Source organism: Phodopus roborovskii, unplaced genomic scaffold (genome assembly GCF_943737965.1).
Source record: "Phodopus roborovskii unplaced genomic scaffold, PHOROB, whole genome shotgun sequence".
NCBI classification, from domain to species: domain Eukaryota; kingdom Metazoa; phylum Chordata; class Mammalia; order Rodentia; family Cricetidae; genus Phodopus; species Phodopus roborovskii.
In genome coordinates, this window is record NW_026126447.1 from 24484619 (window position 1) to 24506976 (window position 22358).

Genomic DNA, 22358 nt, shown 5'->3' on the forward strand with positions numbered 1-22358 from the left:
AAATGAACTTTTATCATCTTAAATTTCTCTAAGATTTTTCTTAGAATTTTGGTAGCATAATGATCAGTCCCTTTTCTGATTATAGGACATATCTTCCATTTTCTTTATTAGAAACACCTAGCCATTCTTGGACATCTTACATCTAAGTATATTTTGGAGCTGACAGGAATTTTTCCTTTGGGCCAATAAATATAAAGAATGAGGTGTCAAAATGACCCAGGGCTAACAAAGCACCTTAACTGACAATTCTAAGAGAAGTCACTTTAAGTACAAAGATGACACTGCATTTCAAGATACCTCAAAAGGAAGAAAAGAAAAAGCAAAAATCCTCCAGACAAGTGTCTAAACAAGATGGATGGCACAGTCAGCCTTAAGTAACCTCTTCTCACCTCTTAGACTCCAGTTTGGGCTGGCTTCCTACATCACCGGCAGAAAATAGGTTCCACCTTGAGTCAATTGATAGAGATTATCTGGAACACTATTTTGAAATATATTTGGGAGCCACACCTGGATTCAGTGAGAAAGTGTACCATGATAGATATGTGATGTCCACACAGGGCAGGAGGGAATACACTGATGACACAAGGGGCAATGGTTTTTTATTTGCTTAAAGAAAAATAAATCTATGCTGGAAACTGGATCAACATCTTACCCAGATAATTCAGTTAAAGGTTTCAAAATACACAGCTGCAGAGAAATATCCATAAAATAACACTGTAATCTTCAAAGGAAAAATGACCAGTGTGCAATGGGAGCTTTGGGTCTATCTCCTCAGAAATCTGCTAGGGCTGAATCAAGTACAAACACCACTACCAATTCTAGCTTGCTTAACCACTAATAGTTTTAGATTTTAAACTAGGAAAAAATAGTTCTTTATTAGTCACAAAGATCACCAGAAATTTAAGTTTTGCTGTTGATAAAAATGGCTGCATGAGATCACATTACAACCCATCTAGATATGTAGTAGCTACAGTAACATTCTTGTATCAAGGGCAGAGGTGAGGGCCCTGACTGAGTCTTACAGGCTTGCAACAAAAAACTACTGTCTGGACAGATCCAAGAATCCCTGGAGCAATAGGACAAGGATTCTCTCTATGAGAAGTACTTAATGTAGGGGGCTTCATACAGTATTTATCCAAGAGCACTGCTTCTCTGCCTGTTCATAAGTGTCTATATAGAATACTTAAGATTACAGTCGCCCCCTTCGTGCAATAAGCACAAAAATATTAAGCCATGTGTCCCAAAGAAGTATTTATGGGGTCCAAATGATAAAAGAACTACAAATGAACCTTTAATAAAAAACAAAACTAAAACCCTCCTTTTTCTACAGGCAGAGTTAAGAAAAATATGAACATACTTTTATTGTTTTGGTTTGAAGTCTCAATCCATTCAGAGTGTTGATAGCTTTCTCTGCATCCTTGGGGTCAATGTAGTTCACAAAGCCGTAACCCAAGCTCTGCCCTAAGGAGAGGGAAGAGAAAAGACATGTCAGTTCAACCCACTGGCAGGAGCAGACTTTGGGCACAGGCTCCTCTCTTTAACATCCAAATACTTTCTCAATAGAAAGGAAACTCTGTTAGTTCTTTCATAGATAAAGATATAGTATATTTACAAATCTAAACATCAGTTAGAACTTACAAAGCCATGCTGCTTAAGATACTACACAGGCCCAGAGCATCCCACTGCACACCACACACCAAATTTGGGATGTGGCAGCAGCCCCCAAACCAGATGCATCTCTCTGCTGAGCTCCAGAAGGAAACAGACAAAACCATGAGCTTCACTTTCCCTGCATATAATACGGGAGATGGTAACAGCTGCCAAGAAAGAACCTGCCAGTGTTGTCTGAATTGTACTGACACACTGACAGCACTGTGCCGCTACATTTAGTACAGACAGTGAAGGGGTGAAGATGTATGTATGATGTGGTGATGTGCCCACATGATGACATTTTGGTCAATAATGCGCTGCTTACACAATGGTGCTCCCAATAGAGTCTAATAGAACTGAAACATTCCTGTCACAGTGACGTCATTACTCGGGTGATCTCATAGCACAATTTATAGTCATATGCTTATGACAATGTTAATGCAAACAAATGTAATGAGCTGGTCATATGAGAATACAGCACATACAGTTTACACAGTGAATACTTGATAATGGCTACTATAGATTAATCTATTCCCTATTATGCATTTAACAATAAGCATTTAAAAGGTGCATATATAAAAATATGCCATGTTTTGGTATACAGTCTCCTTAAATACATGTTTTGATTATCTCAATACTTACACTAGGTAATTGACCTATCTTGTTTAGACAGTATAAGATGTCCACCTGCAATGTTCATAGATGACAAAATGGATAGACAGCACAACTCAGAATGAGCTGTCATTAAACAATATATGAACATATGTTTAGAAGGGTATTTCTTTGAATAAATGCAACAAAATTTCTACAGGTATTATTGTAATCTTAAAAAGGACTACAGGAAAACAAGGAGATTTATGCAGAGAACAGTATATATAATGAGAAAAAGACTTAAAGAAATAACAAAACACAAAAAGGATTGCACAAGAATAACTTCCAGCCCAGCAATGATGGCACATGCCTTGAAACCCAGTGCTAGGAAAACAGAGAGAGGAGGATATTTGTGAGTTCAAAGCCAGCCTGGTATACAGAGCTAAGTTTCAGGATGGGCTCCAGAACTACACAGAGAAACCCTATCTCCAAAAAAAAAAAAAAAAAAAAAAAAAATTCTTCCAAATAACTCTTGCTTGTTGCCATTGTGGTGTGCCCATCAGCTGACCTCTCACCTCTCATTCAGTAGCACCCTATTTAGAAACCAGGGAGGTACCATGCAGGGGGAAGCAAGACAATACAGCCCTACAAAGTCTTTCCATTTGAGAAGGGACAGGTGTTTAGACAACTGACATTTCCTGGAAATTACCAATGCTTGATTAAAACCCTGGTTCGATAGCAGTTTCATAGGAAAGTGAGGGATTTGTTCTTGATGGGTCGGCCAAGTGCTATCTACCTGTTGGTACTAAAGACAGCCCCTCTGGTTACTCTAAAGTGTAACTTCTTTGCTAATGAACAAATAAACACAGAAGGCCAAACATAACCTAGTTAAGCATGCGAACTTGTGATTTATTATGCTTTGGAGACCGTGGACAGAATTTGGGAAAACAGGACCTAACATATTCCCTCTTACCAAGATGTGTTTTTATGGTATGCAAAAGCATCAATGAACAAGGGGTGGGGGCAGTGCTTGGAGTATAAGGCAGTTGTGGAGAGCTTGCCTAAGATGTGCAATGTTGTCCTGGCTTAGAAGGCCAGCACCTCAGAAAAAGAATTAAAAGGGAGAATGCCAAGAATGAAGTAGGCTCTATACACACACACACACACACACACACACACACACACACACACACACACCAGGCACACATGTGCACACTTTCATATAGACAGAACACTCTATACATATAAATCTACAGAAAAAGATCTTTTGTCAAACCACTGTAATTTCAAGCCTTCAGCTTTTTACCAATTTGAGAAGCATTTCTCACATGTCTACTGTATATGTGTGGAGTGCTCTCTTAAGAGAAGTGCTATGACTCTCCTGTCACTGAGCAGGATTTAAACTGGCAGAACATAAAAAGAATCTGCACAAGAGACCAGCTTATGATGGAAAGAATATGGGATCTGAAGACCAGCATTCGAGTTCTAATCTCCTCTCTACTATCTACCGACGTTACTCAACCTTTCAGGGCCACTGCTCTGAAAGGGAAGATAATAATTCCTACACAACTAGAATGCTAAAACAACTATGACAGTGATACTCATTATAAGATAATAAGGAAAAAGAGCACACATCACTTTAAGCATATTCATTCAGGGTTGTATCAGGAAGATACTAAAATAGGATAAAAAAGAAGAGGCAGGTAAGCTTCACATTGTACAGTTTTGTTAGTCTACTTCTCTGATAAAGTTAAGTAGTAACTGCCATCAGAAGAATTCAATTCTCTTTTCTACCAGCAACTTCTAAAGGCCTTATGGTCTCAACCTCAGCTGCATAGCAGAATCACTCGTAGATTTTAGGGAGCCTGAACCCCCCACTCCAAAACTCTGACTTTGTCAGTTTGTTCTGAAGCACTGAAAGCAGCCTCCCCACAGCTTAGTGGTTTTAGGGTACAACCAGGCTAAGAAATGTGTTTCTTGCTTTTCATGTATGTGCATGCACAACTTAGAGGACTGAGTCAGTCTGCTTCTTCCAACATATATGTGCTCCAGGGATTGAACTGGGTGGGGATCATTGGGTTTGGGAGCAAATGCCTTTACTTACTGAGTCATCTCAATGACCAAAGAAAACAAGTTTTTAAAGGTGAGTCTTGAGGTACACAGAACATCTGGAAGCTTTGGGGAGGGGGGTTTAGCATGTGAAATGTCTCCACAGGGAAGGTACCATTTTACAGATGTATTTTGAAGAGATTTATGATGGTCTTTGTCTATGCTGTCACATTACCCATTATTTCAAGAAGCAGTTCACTGACCTCCTGAGGTGGGTCTTGGGCAGACATGCTTCCAGGCTCAATGCTGTGCATGGAGAAGATAAGTCCACTTGTTCTGGCCAACCTGTTCCCAGGCTGCCTAGAGTCCTGACTTCTAGTTTAGTATAGGCAATGGAAGGTTTGAAAAATGAAGCCTGGAGAACTTAAATGGTGCCATTTATTTTAGCAAAGATATAAAGGCCACCACTAGAGAACACATTCTTTGAACTAGATTTGACACCAATGCAACTTGGCCAGCTACAATGATGAATAAAATTCTCACTACTATTGACTATACTACTTAAACACACATTTACCTCCAAATAACTCTTCTCCTTGTAAAGAAGTTTCTGATCAGGCATTATAGAAAAGAATGCCATCTGCCAAGTAAAATGTGTTCAAGGTAAGTGAATGTTCCTATTAATACTATAACAGGTAAGGGTTATCTGCTACCAAAAGGTACATTCTTAAGTCCACTGTTAGCATACCAAAACTGAAATGTTGGGATGCTAATAATGCAAGAGATAACTCCACTCTTACCTGAGGATCTAGTTTTAGCAGATAGTGATTAACACAGAGACACAAAATTGGGAAATGTGCAGAACAAGAGACTGACTGCCCTAGATGGGACAGATGTAACATACCCTCCCTTCTCCCAAGGCTCAGAGATCATTATGGAGTGGGTAACTACAAAGAAACTGTTTTCCAAACACAGCAGGGCAGCTACACATATGAAATCACAGCATTTATGACAGCAGGTACCATATGTGACCTTTGCAAGTTCAAGTCAGACAAAACCCTAGCATGGAGGGGAGTGATAGGCATTAAGTCCTCCCACTCCTAACTGGAGAGTCACTTGCAGATGGCAGCTGTTAGAAGAAGGAAGTTGCCTTGGTAGGTCTCCCAAGCTCCCAGGGAGGCCTCACAGCCAAGAACACAAACTGGACTTGATAATCTTTAAAGAAATAATAACAACACAAAATTGAGGGGGTAAGAAGTGAGGGGTATATTAGGGGGAATCTGGAAAGAGGAGTGAATGTGATCAATACATATTGTATGAAGTGCTCAATGAATTAAGAATACTGAGAAAAAAAAGTACAAGAGTGATAGGGACTTTACAGACTTTTCAGTATGGAGTGCATTAATTATCTAGGTCAGCAAATACTTACTGAGCCTAAGGTGCACCAAGGAATCATAGATATGGACAGTGATTCCACACTGTTCCCTTTCAGCTATATGATAAGATACTGTTCCATTATAAACTCAGTTTTCACACAGAGGTAAGAATGGCTTCCAAAGCTTAGCAATCAGCTTCTATAATATAAGCAAGGGATAAAGCTGTAAGGCTAGACATTGCATGTGCAATGAAGAGGCTGTGGTCTTCCACTCCGTTACACAGACTGTCCTCAGCATGTCTAAAGTAACCATTTTCTAACAGACTCCATGCATGTATGTGTTATTAGTAATCTTTTTTTGGTTGGCTACTATCTCATTTCTATCAATTCTGGCAAATAACAGTTTATTCTTTCTGTCTGTGCTGGGTTTTTTTTGTTTTTTTTTTTTTTTTTTTTTTTTCTTTTCTTCATTATCTTATTTATATTGTGTCTCTGGTTACAAGTTCACATTTTTTTAAAAAGCACTAGCAAACCAAACACCTAGTTTATTACTGAGTCAGGACTTAGTCTTTCCATTTACTCACCAGCTACTTCCCAGTTACTCACCAGCAGAAGCTGCAATGATGGCTTGGAAGCCAAGCATTTTCCCCTATATCATCCAAGTGTCCCAAGTGACTGCTGAATGTGTACACTGGTTATCCCCAAACCAAACATCACATTTTGAAAAACTCTTACAATACTGCACATATGAATTCCAAATATGATGAATTATGGAAGCCAACACAAATAAGAAGGAAGTTTCTTAAAAAAAAAAAAAAAAAAAAAAAAAAAAAACAGAGCTAACATCACTTGTCCCCAGCTATCTTCCCTTGCTACGTCTATCCACCACAGTCTCTCAACCACTAAACCAAGTCTTAGACCTAAGAGCATGGCAAGGATTCTAGAACTTCACTATGAAAACAGCATGAATGGACAATTACACAGCCACTCTCACAGAAGTACAGAAGTATCAAGACAAATACCACACTCCAGCAAATTGTGGATATCTTTTTAGTTACATTCTTTTGAATTAAGCATACACACCACAGAAAAGGATCCCTCCCTTCACAAGAGATATTAAACAAGGTCACTGCTACGACAGCAAGCTGCTGGAAAAATGGTCAGTAACCTGGAACATGGAGCTGAAACACCTGAGCAGGCCCTGGCAGGGACAGAAGACCATACCACACAGAGTAGGGTAGGAGCAAGAAGAGCTGAACAGAAGAGAAGCTTTTCAAGTGTTAAAGCGGTACTGTGGGAAACACAGTAAATGCCAATTTATCCCAAACTGCGTGTAATTCAAAGCATCCACCACTCCCTAGTCACCTACATTGCATTTAACAGCATACTTTAATTAAAAACTTAATTGCATATTTTAATTAAAAATACAAAATCTTCTGGACCCATTTCATTCAAAGGTCACTTTATTTACTTTTTTTTTCCAATTTCAAATTACTACCACTGTTCAAAATATCAAATTACCCCCTTAGGTCTAAAACTAAAGGCAATAGACTACCATAATTCTTGATTAAAAACCTGGCACGTTAATTCAACCAATATTAAATGAGATCTTTCTCAACAAGAATATGTGAGGAAGAGTTACACTTTAATTATTTCTCACCTAAACTAAGTATACATTCATTCACTATCAAAGCCTACGTTTTGCTAAGCCCTAAACTATGCCAAGATGAGGTAGTGTTCCTCCTCACATGCCTCCATTCTGAGAGGAGACAAATGGACAAGAACAAAATAAAAATAAAGGAGAAACATCAAATGGGGATTAGAGTGGGAATCAGAGAGAGAAGTGGCACTGTTGTTTAAACATAGCAGAATGGACCTCACCCTGAGATGGTAATGTCTGAAACAAGTAGGTAAATAGGAAGTGGGTCCTGGACCAGAAATCAAGACGTGTGAGCTGATGTCTATCAACATGCTGCCCACTTTGACAGTTAAACCCACCTCACTTCCTCAGTTGGGAAATCCTTTGTTATTAATTTTCTGCCTTGGTTTATTGCTTTTCCACTCTTCCTGATTAATCACCCTCTTCCCTAAGCTCTGGAATCCAAGACAGCAGCCATCCTCATGCTCGTGTGTGCGTGCGTGCATGAGATCTTCCTAAAAATTAAATCTGACCATGCCCCATTTTCCAAGATTGTCGCTGGCTTCCTGCTGACTTCCACCAGAGCTCTGCTTCTGCTGGCCCTAAAGATAAACCCTACTATGCACACTCAGGTGCCAGGCTGAGCACTTTTCCAGAACTGGATTACTCACACAAACCTCTAGGATTATCTATGACAGCATTCCTGCTATCACATGCCTGGATCCTAATACGTAGTATTCATCACTCCCTTTCCTAATAGTTCTCCAACAGGCCCCACATTATGGCCTTATTTTACCGTGTGCGCGCGTGTGTGTGTGTGTGTGTGTGTGTGTGTGTGTGTGTGTGTGTGTGTGCGTGCGCGCGCGCATGTACAAGCTAGACAAATTGGATGCACACTGGGCTAGTTTGGATATAGGCACATTGTTCTACTTTGGGACTGAGCAAGGCAGGGCAAGCTGACCTCAGTTCCTGACAAAGCCCTACCACATACCACTTAGTACATAAATATTCAGTGACCACACACACAGATGAAGTAACTAAGAGCAGTAACTGCATCCCAGCTTATGGCTTAGGATCAAGTTGCCCTTATGAACATGTTCCTCTGCCCCTGTCTTATACCAGATGGATTACAGAACATGGAGATAAGATGCTCAAATGTTACAGTATTCTATCTTCATAAGGGAATCATATGAGCTATTTTTTTAAAATAGTTCATGTAAAATTTCTCATATGAAAATTTTCTATAAATACCATTAAAATGAAATCTCAATTTAAAAAATAATGTTATATAGAGTAATTTGATAGATTTACATAAATCTGTTTCACAAATCTGTAAGTATGAATTATGGGATGTCAGCATATAATTTTGTTGAAAGTGCTTTTTCACTAATATAATTAAGTCTGCCGAGACTATTCATAAACGAGTCAAATAAAATGCAGAGTGAATTCTGTAAAAACCTGGTAGTTGAATCAACAATAAAAGGTGACTGCACTGATTGATGTGTATCTATTATTTCATTTAGAGCAGTAGTAATGTTTTATGAAATAACAGGATAAAAGCAGCATGAATCTTTTTTATGTCCCAGAGTTATCAGAACCAGGCTGCTGATGGACCTCTGTCAAGCAAAACTCTTACAACCTGAAGTCTAACAATGAAACATTTGGGGTAAAAAAAAAAAGAAAAAGGAAAAAGAAAAAAGAAAAAGAAAAGAAGAAATATTTGTGATCTCAGAACAGCACCTGTGTAAAAGTCAATACATTAACTTAAGAGTGGGAAAGCAAAAGATAAGATTTGGAAAATTTGATCTCTAAGGGGTAGATTTCTCTTTTTAATCAAAGCCCAGTTCTTTCATTGTGCTACCCATCTCCCTTCCTCCTCCCAGTACACAAAAAAAGTTGCGAATGTGTTGTCTTTCTTCAGATGGACTTTCTGTTCCTGGGCACCCATCATGTGTGTCTGTTCAGACAGGCTGTGCACTACAACTCTGGCACCGGAGTGGCACAATCCAGACTTTACCAGCTTTCTCAATATCTTACTGCACAGTGACACACAGAAGGGATATGGGGAGAGAGAACCCTGAGAGCAGAGGGTTGCAATTCTTACCGGTCATATTTCTCCCTCCAAATGTCCAGTCCCCTCTTAGCTTGAATCTCCTCCAGGTGCAGGCAGTTGCTCCATTTGAACAACCCACTAACTTAGGTCACACCTAACAGCTCCTCCTTGCTGACCTCTAATGACTAAGATCAAATAGAGAGGAGATGCTGGCAGGATCCTGTTAACTACAATCCAAGCCAGCTATCAACATGAGGAGCACTTTGACCAGCTTCCCAGAGGACATTACCACAGATCAGACCACGATAGAGAATTCAGCCTAGATGCTCCAACATTGCAGAAAACAGATGGGTCACCCCAAATTTATATTCTCCCCAAATGCTAATAAAGCTGCCCTGGGACTCAAGGGACCTAATACTTTAAATGGCTTTGGAACTTTAGATATATGGAGATCATAAGAAAAAAAAAAAGTAAATTGTAACTTTTCTGCTGAAATCAAAGTTGTAAGTAGTGATTATTTGCTAAGTATTACCTAAACAGCCTAATTCTATGGGGAGTGTCTAATGTCCTCTGCACCAGGGCATTTTCTCTGTGAGTTAATTTTAATGGCCATATCTGCCTGATTATACAACTAGTAAAGCCCTATTTCCTACAGTTCCAGGACCAGTAATTATGAATTCGCTGGCAATGCAGTGTGACCTTGCTTAAGTTGGCGAAAGTGTGGGTCCTTAATACATTTACCCTTGCAGACAGCATTAAGAACTCCCACACAATTCAATCTTAGGTTATCAAGAACAGAAGACAGCATATTAAACTCTCTCAATTTTCAAGTGGTGTGCCAGGTACTACGACTGCCTTGCATCCAATACAAGAAAGATTGGGGCAATTTGGCTTAATCTGAACAGAGAAAATAAGATTCCTCCCACTGGTATCTTCAGAAGAAACTTCATGGAGCAGGTAGGAACTCTTCCCACTGTGGAAGAGTAAGATGGTGGGGCACCTGGACAGTGAGGACAACAGCCAGCACTAGTCTCTTACTATAGCTTCTCAGAAGGAGCCATCAGCAGCCCTATGGTCAAATAGTAGAGCTGCTGGGATGTGAGCAAAAACCAAATACTGGCGGGTAGCCAAAAGCTCAGTCCCTACAGTTCAAAGTTAGGACATTAACAACTCTGAACCAATGCCAGATCTACTCCTAGTTAAAGGCTTGGATCTCCTGCAATAGTCTCTCCTTCATTATAATTAACATATGTGGACCTCCATTTGCACAGACACTTCTGGTCTCTGCCTTGCCTTGTGCTTGCTTAAAAAACAACGGGGTTGTTCAAGTAAATACCATTTGAGATGAGGGCAGAGGAACTGTATTCCTCAAAATAGTATTGTGGTAAAGCAGAAAACCAGTTGACAACTGTGGTAGTAGAAAGGGCATCTGCTGTTGCTTGCACTACCAGCTGGTGTCAATTTTCACATGGGTGTATGCACACGCTCACACAAAGAAACCAGTGAGCAGTCCACCGAGAAGCAAAGCCGCTTTCTTAATGTGGCTTTTCCTCTCTGCAAGACAGCATTTTCATTTAGATATTGCATTAAAAAAAAAAATTAAGGCCCCAAGCACTATAATTAGTTCAGCAGCCTTTTTGACATTATGTCAGCCTTTAAATCTACTAGGAGCCTGTTTTATCCAAAATTTCGAAGAAAAACATTTGATTGTAAAAACTATGGAAGAAACATTCGATTATACAAACCCTACTGGGTCTACATGGTAAAAGATTCTTTCAAAGGTAAATTTTCTTCAACATCCAAAATTTTCTACTGTGGAAAGGTCGGCAAATTTCAAAGGCAATGTCCACACTCAATAGCCTATAAGTACATCTACCTACCTACCTGGAAGCAAAAAATACTATACTGCCTAACACTGCTAGGGAGGAACTATGGGCCTTACATTACATAGATTCCTCATATTTAATTCTATGGACACATTTATAGACATTATACAGATGTAAATGTGGAGGTTCAGAGGTGGTAATTAACTTGCTCAGAGGTGGTAATTAACTTGCTCAGAGGTAGCTAATAAACCAGTCTGATTTCAAGAGTCAGGGCTGGTCTTCTCAGACCCAGCTTCTCCAACCTCACTGCCATCAGGGGAGCTTAGGAATCAGTGTGAAGCAGGGTCCTGTGCATTCCAACATCACAACTTTCTATCCAGAAAGCACATCTCCAAATACACCTGCATTTGATTTCTTGTTCTTTGTTGTATAATCAGCCAACTGAAACTTCACAGTTCTTTGTTAATCCATCTAAAAGACCACATATAAATGCAAAAGTGGGGGAAACCCTGAAAGAAAAGGAGTGGCATCCTGCAGGTGCACAAACCACATAGGCTCTCAAAGCAAATCCATCATTATAAAGCAGATAGATGAGAGATATCTGCATTATCACAAGATTCATCTTAAATGAAGCTTGATTTACATACTCTTCTTCCAGAAGCTCAGAAAGCAATTCTTATGACTAAAGCCAAACATGCTTGTTACTGCCAAAACTGTCTCCCACACAAGACACTTCTCAGCAGATTGCTTAAAATGCTTTCATACTCAGAGTATGGTTTCCTAGCTGTAGGAAAGAAGGTGGGATCAATACCGCATGGTTTCTAACTCCTAACAGGCTTAGAGATGTAAAGCCCCACCACAGGTAGGAAAGAAGCAGGTACCAGAAATAAACTCAGAATAAGTATGGTCCATCACTAGAGTTTTAGGCTTAACCAATAATTAACCTAAAAAGTTGAAGTCTCGTGTTTCAGGACAAATGCAATTGAGGGTTTTTGTGTCAAAAAATAAAGGAGGGGATGGGACACAGAAGAAAACAAGGAATTTGTAGAGAAGTATAAAGGATCTGATCAGGACAAGTACACCACAATCTAAGTCTGTAGAAGCAAGAGAAGTGACTCTCCCTGAGCTAGAGGAGGCTTAATTCCACAACACAGGACAGGCCACTCAATGAGGCACACTCAGGAAGGACAACTGAGAACTGTCTGTCTGTAGCAGTCACAGGGGAAATGCTGATCTAAGACACAAAATCACTAAAAAGCCACCCTTCTTCCGCAGTCATCATGAGTTTCTCAGGCCTACATGAGAGCCTCTCACTCATCTGCATGAACCAGATGGTTCCACAAACATCCTTTCACCCAACATTCAACTTCTGGACCCAGTACCTATCCTGCAGCAACCCCCTTATACCAAGGCCAGGACAGGAATCCCTGTCTTTCCCCAGAGGATCTGTAGCTCCTTGCACAGCAATATCTTACATTTGAAAGAACAAGGAACATGCTGACCTACAAGTGTGTGGAAATTACCACTGCATCAAAACTGTGCAGCCCTTCTCATCACACATACAACAGAGATGACCACACCTCCAAAAGACAAAGGTGGCTTCACTGGGCTAATTTAAGTCTCCCTTACATACATGTAAAAAGTATGTGGATATGAACACTAACATGCTATTCTGGGTGGACAGGAAGTGGGAAGAAATTTACCGCAAGACAATTGATTTTGACATGGCGTACAGGAATGCAAAAATTATATTTAATCCCAGACTGAGTTCGTCACAGATAACAAGTTTAAAAAGGTTAAGAGAGGGAAAGAGGCCAGGGTCATTGCAGAAGAATAATGGATAATATCATACAACGAAAAAGAAAAAAAAAATCTACAAAGTAAAAGCCTAATTTCTTCTTAAAGTGACCTCTACAAAGTGGCATGCACCAAGCTCTACCTGGAGATAAGTGCCCACTTTAGTTCCTCTTATTTCCAAAAAAGAGCAGGATTCAATTAGTGATATTTTTAGCAAAGATAAGAGAACTAAATTTCCCAAGGACTGTCATTGTCCTCACTCAACACAAAGATCTAGGCATAAATAACAAGATTTTCCTTCTTGCATGGAACATTTTGCTTAGTTTATATTTGATGAACAAAGACAGTTAACATTTTCAAGCATATAAAAAAAACTATTTTTCCTCCCTTAGATGTAATATAGGCACACAAAGGCACTAGATTTTATATCTAGGAGAACTCTCCCAGCAGAACCATTGTGTTTGGTCACGTTGGAGTATAAATAGAGTATAAAGAATCCTACTTAAGTACTGAATACACAACCTTTAGGGCTTAAGAAAGCTGTTTCTGATGCAGTAGAGGGGAACAAGCCCAGTGGATCACAACAGACAAGGGAGCTGGCAGTACTCACAAAGCGGGAAACGCTGTGGGTCAGATGGAACCACAGCTCCAAGTTCAGTCAACAAAGTATTCTGATGGAAATAAACACACATTTTGTTTTTGCTAAGGGGCAGCTTATGCTATAGCAAACCACTCAGACCACATGGCAGTATGCCCATCCATTAACAGATGGCTTCTGAAGAGAAATACAAAATGGTGCAGTTATTATGATGACGGTAACATTCACATCACACATATGCATTTCCCCCCAAAATCACTTCATTTAAAAGTTGGGAAAAGGAGGTATTGTAAACCTTAAAAAAAAAAAAAAAAAAAAAATCTAAAATCCACACAGATACTGGAAAAAAGAAACAAACCAATACTCAGAAAAACATGACTCATTAGGTCACAGAGTAGTGACTCTGTCTGCACCAGCATCAAAGTAAATCACCCTCACTGAAGTGAAAATACAGCTTGCTTTTTTAGTCATATGGTGACAGTGAAATATTTAATCTCATGCCCAGAAATGTAGTGCACTCAACCACTACTGTCAATTCCAGTCACACCTTCCCAGTGAAACAAGAAAATTCTGAACACAAAGCATAATCTTTCTTACTATCATGTTATCATTTCAGTACAACCATGAATCTACAAGAGGGTAGAAATTAAAAGGGGCTTATTCACAATCACCCAAATTTTAAGCCATCTTGCAACATGAAATACAGTATATTTGTTCACCTGACACTAGAAGACACGTGGTTTATTTATTCTCTGTGCCATTTTCTTGAAATCAGATGAAATAATATAAGACCATCTGATATAAGACATAACTTCTGTGCCAGCTATTTAGACATCACATGGCAACTCTGCAAAAATATCTTGAGACTAGAACAAAGACAGGTTGGCTTTCCAGGGCTAGGAGTTTAAGGCTATCTGCTAAATAGCCTTATGAACTTGACACCTAGATTGCTTAACACATCTCAGCTATGTACAAAAGCTAAGCCAAGGTTGTTCTCTAATAATTGTGCCCACAATGTTCCCCCATCTGCCTTACACTTGTCAAATTATCTTCCAAAAATACATTTAGCCCTGTGTGCTAGAGTGAAGCTTGTTAAAGAATTTTTACAGGTAGAATCATGGAGCATGATCAATTACAAGTAAACTCAAAGAAATGAAGTTTTCACTAAACGTTCTTCCCTAACTAAACAGCCTTTGGTGTCAAGCAACTTTCTGGTTTCGTTGCTAACAAATTCTTGCTTGATGCCTATGAAGCAGCAGGAAAGATTGTAAAATGGTCTTTCTTATTATTTAGGGGCAGAACTATTTTGTGATGCTGCCAGATCTCTTAATAGCCGAGCCCTACTCTAAATACATTATCAACTGCAAAGTACTTACTCTAGGTTCCTTAGTTGACAATATTATTATTAAGGCATTTCATTTACCTTCCAGACTACTGAACTTTTCTCAAGCAAGATACTTTCTAGTAAATAAAAACCAGCGTATATACCAACAAGGATCTGAACACAAAAACCCACTTAAATCCTACTAGGGTTCTCTATCTACACCCATAACCAAAATACACCGAATACAAGCACAAGGAAGGAGAACTTGTATCTTGCTTTAAATCTACAGTTGTGACTTATTCATGTATTAAAATTTTTCAGATACCTTTCAAATTAGTTGAGATTAAAATAAAGACTGTTTCAATAGCCATCAATGTTTTATCTATTCTTTATTTTGAGACAGTGTATCACTATATAGCCAAGGCTGGCCTTGAATTCGAGACTATTTCTCCTCTGCTTCTTACCTTGAGATCACAGATGGGAGCTACCATGGCCAGCAACAGTAGTCTTTGTAAAGAAGATATTTTAACTCTATAGAATAGGACCAACTAAACCTTTATTCAATTCAACTATTCCATGATACTTAACAACTTGAATGTTAGGCTTCCATTCATTACAACATGGATATTAACACAGAATTTCTTCTCGTTGATATTCTTCAGGATTTCGGCTGAACAGAAACAAAAGAACTAAAAGGCATTCAAATTCTCAGCCACTCAAATTCACCCAATGACTATCCCATGTTGAATGTGGCATCTTACCACCAATGTTTGGGCACCATTGCCTCGTACTGAGAGAAGAAACGGGTAGGAGGGCTGGAGAGGCCTGCTCAGCTGTTAATAGAGTATACTGTTCCTGAAGACAACCCAGATCAGACAATCACACTACCCTTGACTCCAACTACAGAGGACCCAAAGGCTTTCAAAGGCACTGTGTGCAAAGCGAATGTCTATACTCAAACATACATATATACCTATTATTTAAGAATTAAGTTCTTTTTAAAAATAAAACCATGAAAGTGGGAATGGAAGAACACATGTCTATTCAATACTGAGAATGAAACAAAAGATGTAAGAGGATCCAAGATTTATAGTCATTCTTGGCTGCATGGTGAGTTCAAGGCCAGCCTTAAACAATGAAAACATGGGAGTGGGGAAAGAAAATCCAACAACTGAGAACCCTACTAGTTCAGTGACTAGGAGTTAAGACACATCCATCATAGTCATTGTGCTCCCACCTCTACCCCAGAGACAGAATTTCTCTGTAAAACAGCCCTGGCTGTCCTGGGACTCACTCTGTAGACAAGACTGGGTTTCAGTTCAACAAAGATCCACCTGTCTCTGCCCTCTGAGTACTGGGATTAAAAGTGTGTGGAGCTTTGTTTTTAAAATGAAGACTTTTTCAACTAATTAAGTCTTTCTGCATGGTTCTTTTCACTACTTCCTAAAGTTTGGTATCATCTTGGCCAGGCTCCCTATGTCCCTACCCCAACTGTATTTTCAGTCAAAGCTACCAGAACAGATATCTGATTCCTTTAAGTTCCCACAAATAGCAAGAGTGTTACATTGACCAAATATATTTTTAAACAATTACACTTAGGATACTGTAGCAGGTACATACAAAGAATAAACACTGCAAATAAAAGTAAGACAAATCTTTTCCAAGAGAACTCAAAAACTGATTAAAAGAAGGGGACAACTAAGGTGACCTGAGTTGAAGAAGACAATTACATCATCTGCAGAGAAATTAAATTACACCAGTGTCAGGAAGACAAGAACTTCAGGTTTCTCTTGCTTGTAGGTTCTAGATTTCACAGATGACATTATTATCTCTATAAAACTAATTTGTTCTGGCACCATTCTGGTGTTTATATGTCTGACACACAGACACATAAAATCATGCATGTATATCTGTTATGAACACATAAACTCATCTAGGGGAACAAGGAACTAATTAGTGGAGGGAGAGAGGGAAATGGGAGAGGTGGTGAATATGGGTGGAATATGCCCTGAGGCCCTAAGTCGCATTATATAATTATAAGTAAATACCCCTATTAAACCCAGAGCCATGTACAATGAGTATATGGCAACTAAAACTTTTTAAATAAATAATTACATGCATCATTGAGCCCAAAGGACACAGAAATGTAATGCCTCTGAGTGTACACATGTCTTCATGTGCCTGGCCACAGAAAGGCTTTTATTAAATGAGGAGTAAATAGGCAAAAGGAATAAATGAAGGTAATTCACAGGTGAGTCTATTTTACGAGCATAGTTAAACAGTTGCTATACAAAACAGGAATTGTGAAACTGCTAACCACTGAGCTATAAAACATCCTAAGTGACCTGCAGGTGTTTGGACACTACTGCTGCTGGTCTTCTCTGTCATTCCTCCAGCTATTTTTGCCCATAATCAAGGATAAAAGGCATGATGAGGAAACAGTCATGTGGAGATGGGGGCATTCCATGAGGTAACCTAGGGGCAAATACTCTTCATTGTACCTCTTCTGCTCTTGAATAATTCTATCAGAATTTGGTTTCATAACACTAGCAATAGGAAGCCAATATAAGATGACTGAACACCTCATACTTGAGTTCACAGGAGGTGAACACACCACCTCAAATACACAGGGTACACACTTTAAAAAGTTACTCTCGAGGTAAGATCAAGAAGTAAATAACCTGCCAGAGGTGATAGTGTACATGCCTTTAATCCCAGCACTGGGGAGACAGAAGCAGGCGGATCTCTGTGAGTTTGAGACCAGCCTGGTCTACAAGAGCTAATTCCAGGACAGCCTCCAAAACCACAGAGAAACCCTGTCTCTAAAAACTAAAATAAATAAATAAATAAATAGATAGCTAGATAGATAATAAAAAAAGCAGTAAATAACCTTCCTTTAGGGTGAACTAAACATGTGCATTACACAAGCACCTTTCATTACACTATAAATCAGGAGAAATACAAATCAATCCCAGCTAATTAGCAAAAAGGAATTTACTGGAATAGACGCAGGGGTGTTTGGAAGGAAGAGAAGGTAGCTATGAACCAACCTCCAGAGTTAATGAGAAGTAAAACCATCAAGTCAAACCAGACAGAATGTCTCCATCACAATCTCCTCCCACAAAAGAGTCTTCAAATACCTACAACCCAGCTAAGCCTGGGGGCTCTTGCCTGTAATTCCAGCATTCACCAGGGTTGGAGAGGAGAACTGCTCAAGATTGAGCCTCAGGCCTGCTACAGAGTGAGATAAGGTCTTTAAAAACAAAGTAAGAAAAAGAACCTGGGTCCTGAGGCAAACTGCCTATGTGACTCTTAGTCCTTTTCTGGCCTTATTTTCTGTAGCATACTCATGGAGGAAATGTCCTGTGGCCTCACACCCACTAGACATAGAAAGAGAATTCACAAACAAAATGGTCCTAATAAAAGAATGAGACAACTTTCTCTTGAACTCACAAAGGTCCTTATAAATCTTTCCATCTAAAGAAACAAACAAAAAAACCTATCAGGTGGTAAAATCAACTAATTAGCAAACAAATCACACTAGACTGCTGTTATACTCCAGTTTAAAACAGCACACAGAAGCCTAGAACATTTTGTATACCTCTCTTTATATGACCATTGTCTGTTCTCTACCCTTTCTTCTCTAACACATGATCACATCACCCCATCAATAAGGAATGAAACAGCACAGATGTTCCCAACCATAGCCAAACATCTCATACAGGCTACTAACAGCACCACTATTACCAAATTAAGACAGATGATAGCCTCAGCAACAGAGCTTCTTCCTCTCTGCTCAAGGTTAACATCTACAAGGACCTAGTTTCAATCTCCAGCATGAGCAGTAGGGGTGGGAGTGGGGTGGTTAATTTAAAAAAAAAAAAAAAAAAAAAGACTTGAGAAGTATTACATCTGTTTTATTATTTTAAATTCATACACTGGGGAGGGGGGTCTGTTAAGCTCCAACACATGCAATTGCTTTGAATTGTCAACAGCCAACTTCTGAATACAAGACCAGTCCATCACTGAGAGGGGTAGCAGCAGCCAGGCATGCAGCTGATGCCAAGTGGGGAAGCAGGAGTCCAAAGTATAGACCCAAGATGTAAAAGGAAGATTGCTCTATTCAGCAGCACAAGTCAACATGATATAAGACACAATACTGCCACTTATCACTTTTTCCTAAGGTCACATATATCAGCATCTGCCTCCCAAAATGGCTTCCAGAAGACACTGAATTCCTAACTACAGGAACTGTCCCTACTGTCTGGGGTGAGGAGGAATGGCTCCACTCTGAGGGTTGGAGAGAGATTTCTTGAAAGGTGAGTACCTGGAAAAAGAGAGGTAGTAAACGGGAAAACCAAGTTACAGAAGGAAATCCTCACTCTTATTTGTCCCCTCCTATTGGAGAAAAATCTACAAACTCACTGCCTCTCAACAACTGAATGGAAGACTCTGGAAGACAGCCATCTGGCTCAAGGCCATGGAAGAACACAAGACACCCTTGACCTAACAACCAGGTCCAGAAACACTGGTTTCCACACTCGGAGGACTAAAACCTCAACTGCATAAGGAAGCACAGATATCAATTTTTTAAAGACTTATTTTTATTTTGTGTGTATAGGTATTATGTCTGTGTATTACATGCTAGCCTAGTAGCCTAGTAGCCTTGGGTGCCAGATGATGATGGGATGTGTTGGGAACCAGAAGTCTGCTGACCCCGCCCCCTGATGATAGGTGGGATGCTCATGGCCTTGTGTTATCTACATCATGACTTACCTGGCTGCTCAAGCTTTACCTGGCTGCCAGGGGACTCAGTTACACATGCACAAGTTTCCCTTCTAAAGCAAGCACGCCAAGCGTACCTCTCTCTTTGGCTCCTCTCTCTCTTGCTCCTTCTTTCTCTCTTGCTCCTTCTTTCTCTCTTGCTCCTTTATCTCTCTCTCTTGCTCCTTCTTTATCTGTTGCTGTTGCTCCTTCTTTCTCTCTGTTGCTCTCTCTCTCCCTTTCCCCCTCTTCTCTCTCCCCTACTTTCTGTTGGCCACCAGCTACCACCTTTCCTCCCCCCCCTCAATAAACTCCATGTGGGCACTGAGTCTTGTGTTTGTGTTTCTTAGGCAATACTTATAACAAAAGAACAGTAGGGTGTATCTAACAAGAAGAGGGTGTGAGTTCCTCTGTACTCTGACAGTCCTGATATGCCATATAGATACCAGGAATCTAACCCTCTTGAAGATCAGCTAGTGCTCTTAATTGCAGAGTCATCCTTATAGCCCCTTTGGCCTCAACTAGGATGTTCTAAAACCTAAAACTAGGGTTATTGAATGTTACCTTGTCTTTCTGTCAAAGCTTCTGGTTTCTAGCACTGAAAAATGAATATATACATAAAAAATTACAAATCAGTATTGTAAATTATGTGTCATCTTTTCTAATGCATATGAACTTATCCCTCAAATGAGAGTTTACAAACATCAGCAATGCAGGTTTAAAACAAACCTGGCCTGAAACCTTGAGATTAACATGTTAAACCCCAATTCATCAAATTTGTAAATGTGAGTGCTGTGTGAATCAACAGATCTGAGAAGCATTCAGCACTGTGTTTAAGGAGAGCTGCTGCCTCAGTACTCAGATCACAAAGGGAAAGTCAGAATTCCGAGAGGTCAAATGGTGATGTCATTAGGAATCTTCCACTGATTTGATGATGCAATCAGCCTGTTTGGATGCTGTTAACACAGGCTAAAGGCAACTGTCATTCTTTCCAGTTGTGTTATGAGAATCTCAGACCAAGGTCAAGAGGATTTCAGAAGGCAGTAGCTTGTAGACCCCTGTGTTAACATCCTCCTGAAAAGGCAATAAACCTTCCAATGACCTTGAAGAACACTCAGTAATTCTGCTTTACAGTTTACCTGCATCTGTTCATCCCTTAAACTTTTTCATAAAAGGAAGATTTGACTTCCTGAAGATGAGAATCCAAGGTCAAACAGGCTATGAGGAATCCCGGGCAAGTAAAAGGTAGTAAGTCTTTCATGCTACACCAAGAAACATAAAATTTTAATTGAGCCAGAGAAAGGGTGTAAACATGAACTTGGTTAAGTCATACACACTCTCCCTTTAAAATCAAAATACTAAGTTGAAAACAGGATTCCAACCAAAAGTACAATGAGGAGAAAGGGACTCATTAAGAGCTAAAAATAAACTCTATTTCACAACATGCATAAGGACTTAACAGAAAAGGAAAACAAGGTGTAAAACTGCATCTGCTAAATTAACCATGCCCTTACAGAGATCACCCTCGTCTCCACAGTCTGAAATCTGTAAAAATCTGTGAGTGAACGAAGCGATGCTTTAAATGTTTTCAATGAATGTTTCAACAGAAAAGAAAACAAAGAGACAGCATTTTTTTCTTCTTCAAGTTCTGTGATCTGCTAACAATGCAGAAATGCTGGGCTTCTTTACATCCAATCTACTGCTCTCTGTACTTCTCTATGGGAATGCCTTAGCTGAAAGGGTATTGTGATTTACATTAAAGGGACAGGCATCACAAGGAGAAGGCATCCATCCATAAAAGTGTAAGCAAGCACTGCTGATAATTTTCAACCAACACCTTATGGCTAAATTTAAAAACCTGCTCAGAGTCCAGGTCAGTAATACCCCACTAGGGAGTTTAGCTGAGGGTATCTTCATGCTTTATTTAAGTCAGATAGTCTCTCTCTCTCTCTCTCTCTCTCTCTCTCTCTCTCTCTCTCTCTCACACACACACACACACACACACACACACACAAAACCACACACCAGTTCCTATACACCAGATCACCAGATCAAGGCTGGCATATTAGCTTCAATCAACTTGCTGGGATCCTTTAACTTCCTATTCCTACTTAGTCCCACTTCTGAGTAATGATGATCACATATAGAAAAGAAGTTTTGCATTCCTCCCAAACAAGAATTCTCAGATAATAGATCTATTTGGAGATGCTTTCTCAGAACCAAATTGAAGTTCAGAGTCAAACAATTCCAATAAGGCTGCAAAACAAGCCAAATTGCCAGGTTGAATCTCACCCTATGTGTAAAAAATACAGTGTGTGAATGTCTGAGTGCCCAATGCATGCATGGAAACCAGATGTTTGGTGTCCCCTTACATCACTTTCCGCCTGACTAACTGGAGACAGGGTTGCTCGCTGAACCTAGGGATTGCTCTTTTTTTTTTTAGCTAGGCTGGATGGCCAGTGAACCCCTAAGATCCTGAGATTTCTTATGTCATACCACTACATTGGGGTTAGAGGTGTGAACAGCCACACTCAGCTTTCTCAAGTAAGTGTTGAACTCAGATCCTCATGTTTGCTCAGCCCATGCTATTACCAATTAAACCATTTCCCTAGCCCCTAAGGATGGGCTTTATATGCTAAAACCTTCAAAACTACTGTTAATAAAACCACCTTTTCTATCAAGAAAAGGTATT

The 22358-nt window shown here is 39.6% G+C and overlaps 1 protein-coding gene across 10 annotated transcripts in view; it reads right to left on the reverse strand.

The window, feature by feature from the left end:
* Nucleotides 1–22358, reverse strand: part of Elavl2 (ELAV like RNA binding protein 2) — a 129809-nt gene that overhangs the window by 36889 nt on the left and 70562 nt on the right. For all 10 annotated transcript variants that reach the window (XM_051188170.1, XM_051188171.1, XM_051188167.1 and 7 more), the window contains exon 4: nt 1358–1461. In XM_051188170.1, the coding sequence (XP_051044127.1) occupies nt 1358–1461 (104 nt within the window). The remainder of the gene's footprint in view (nt 1–1357; nt 1462–22358) is intronic.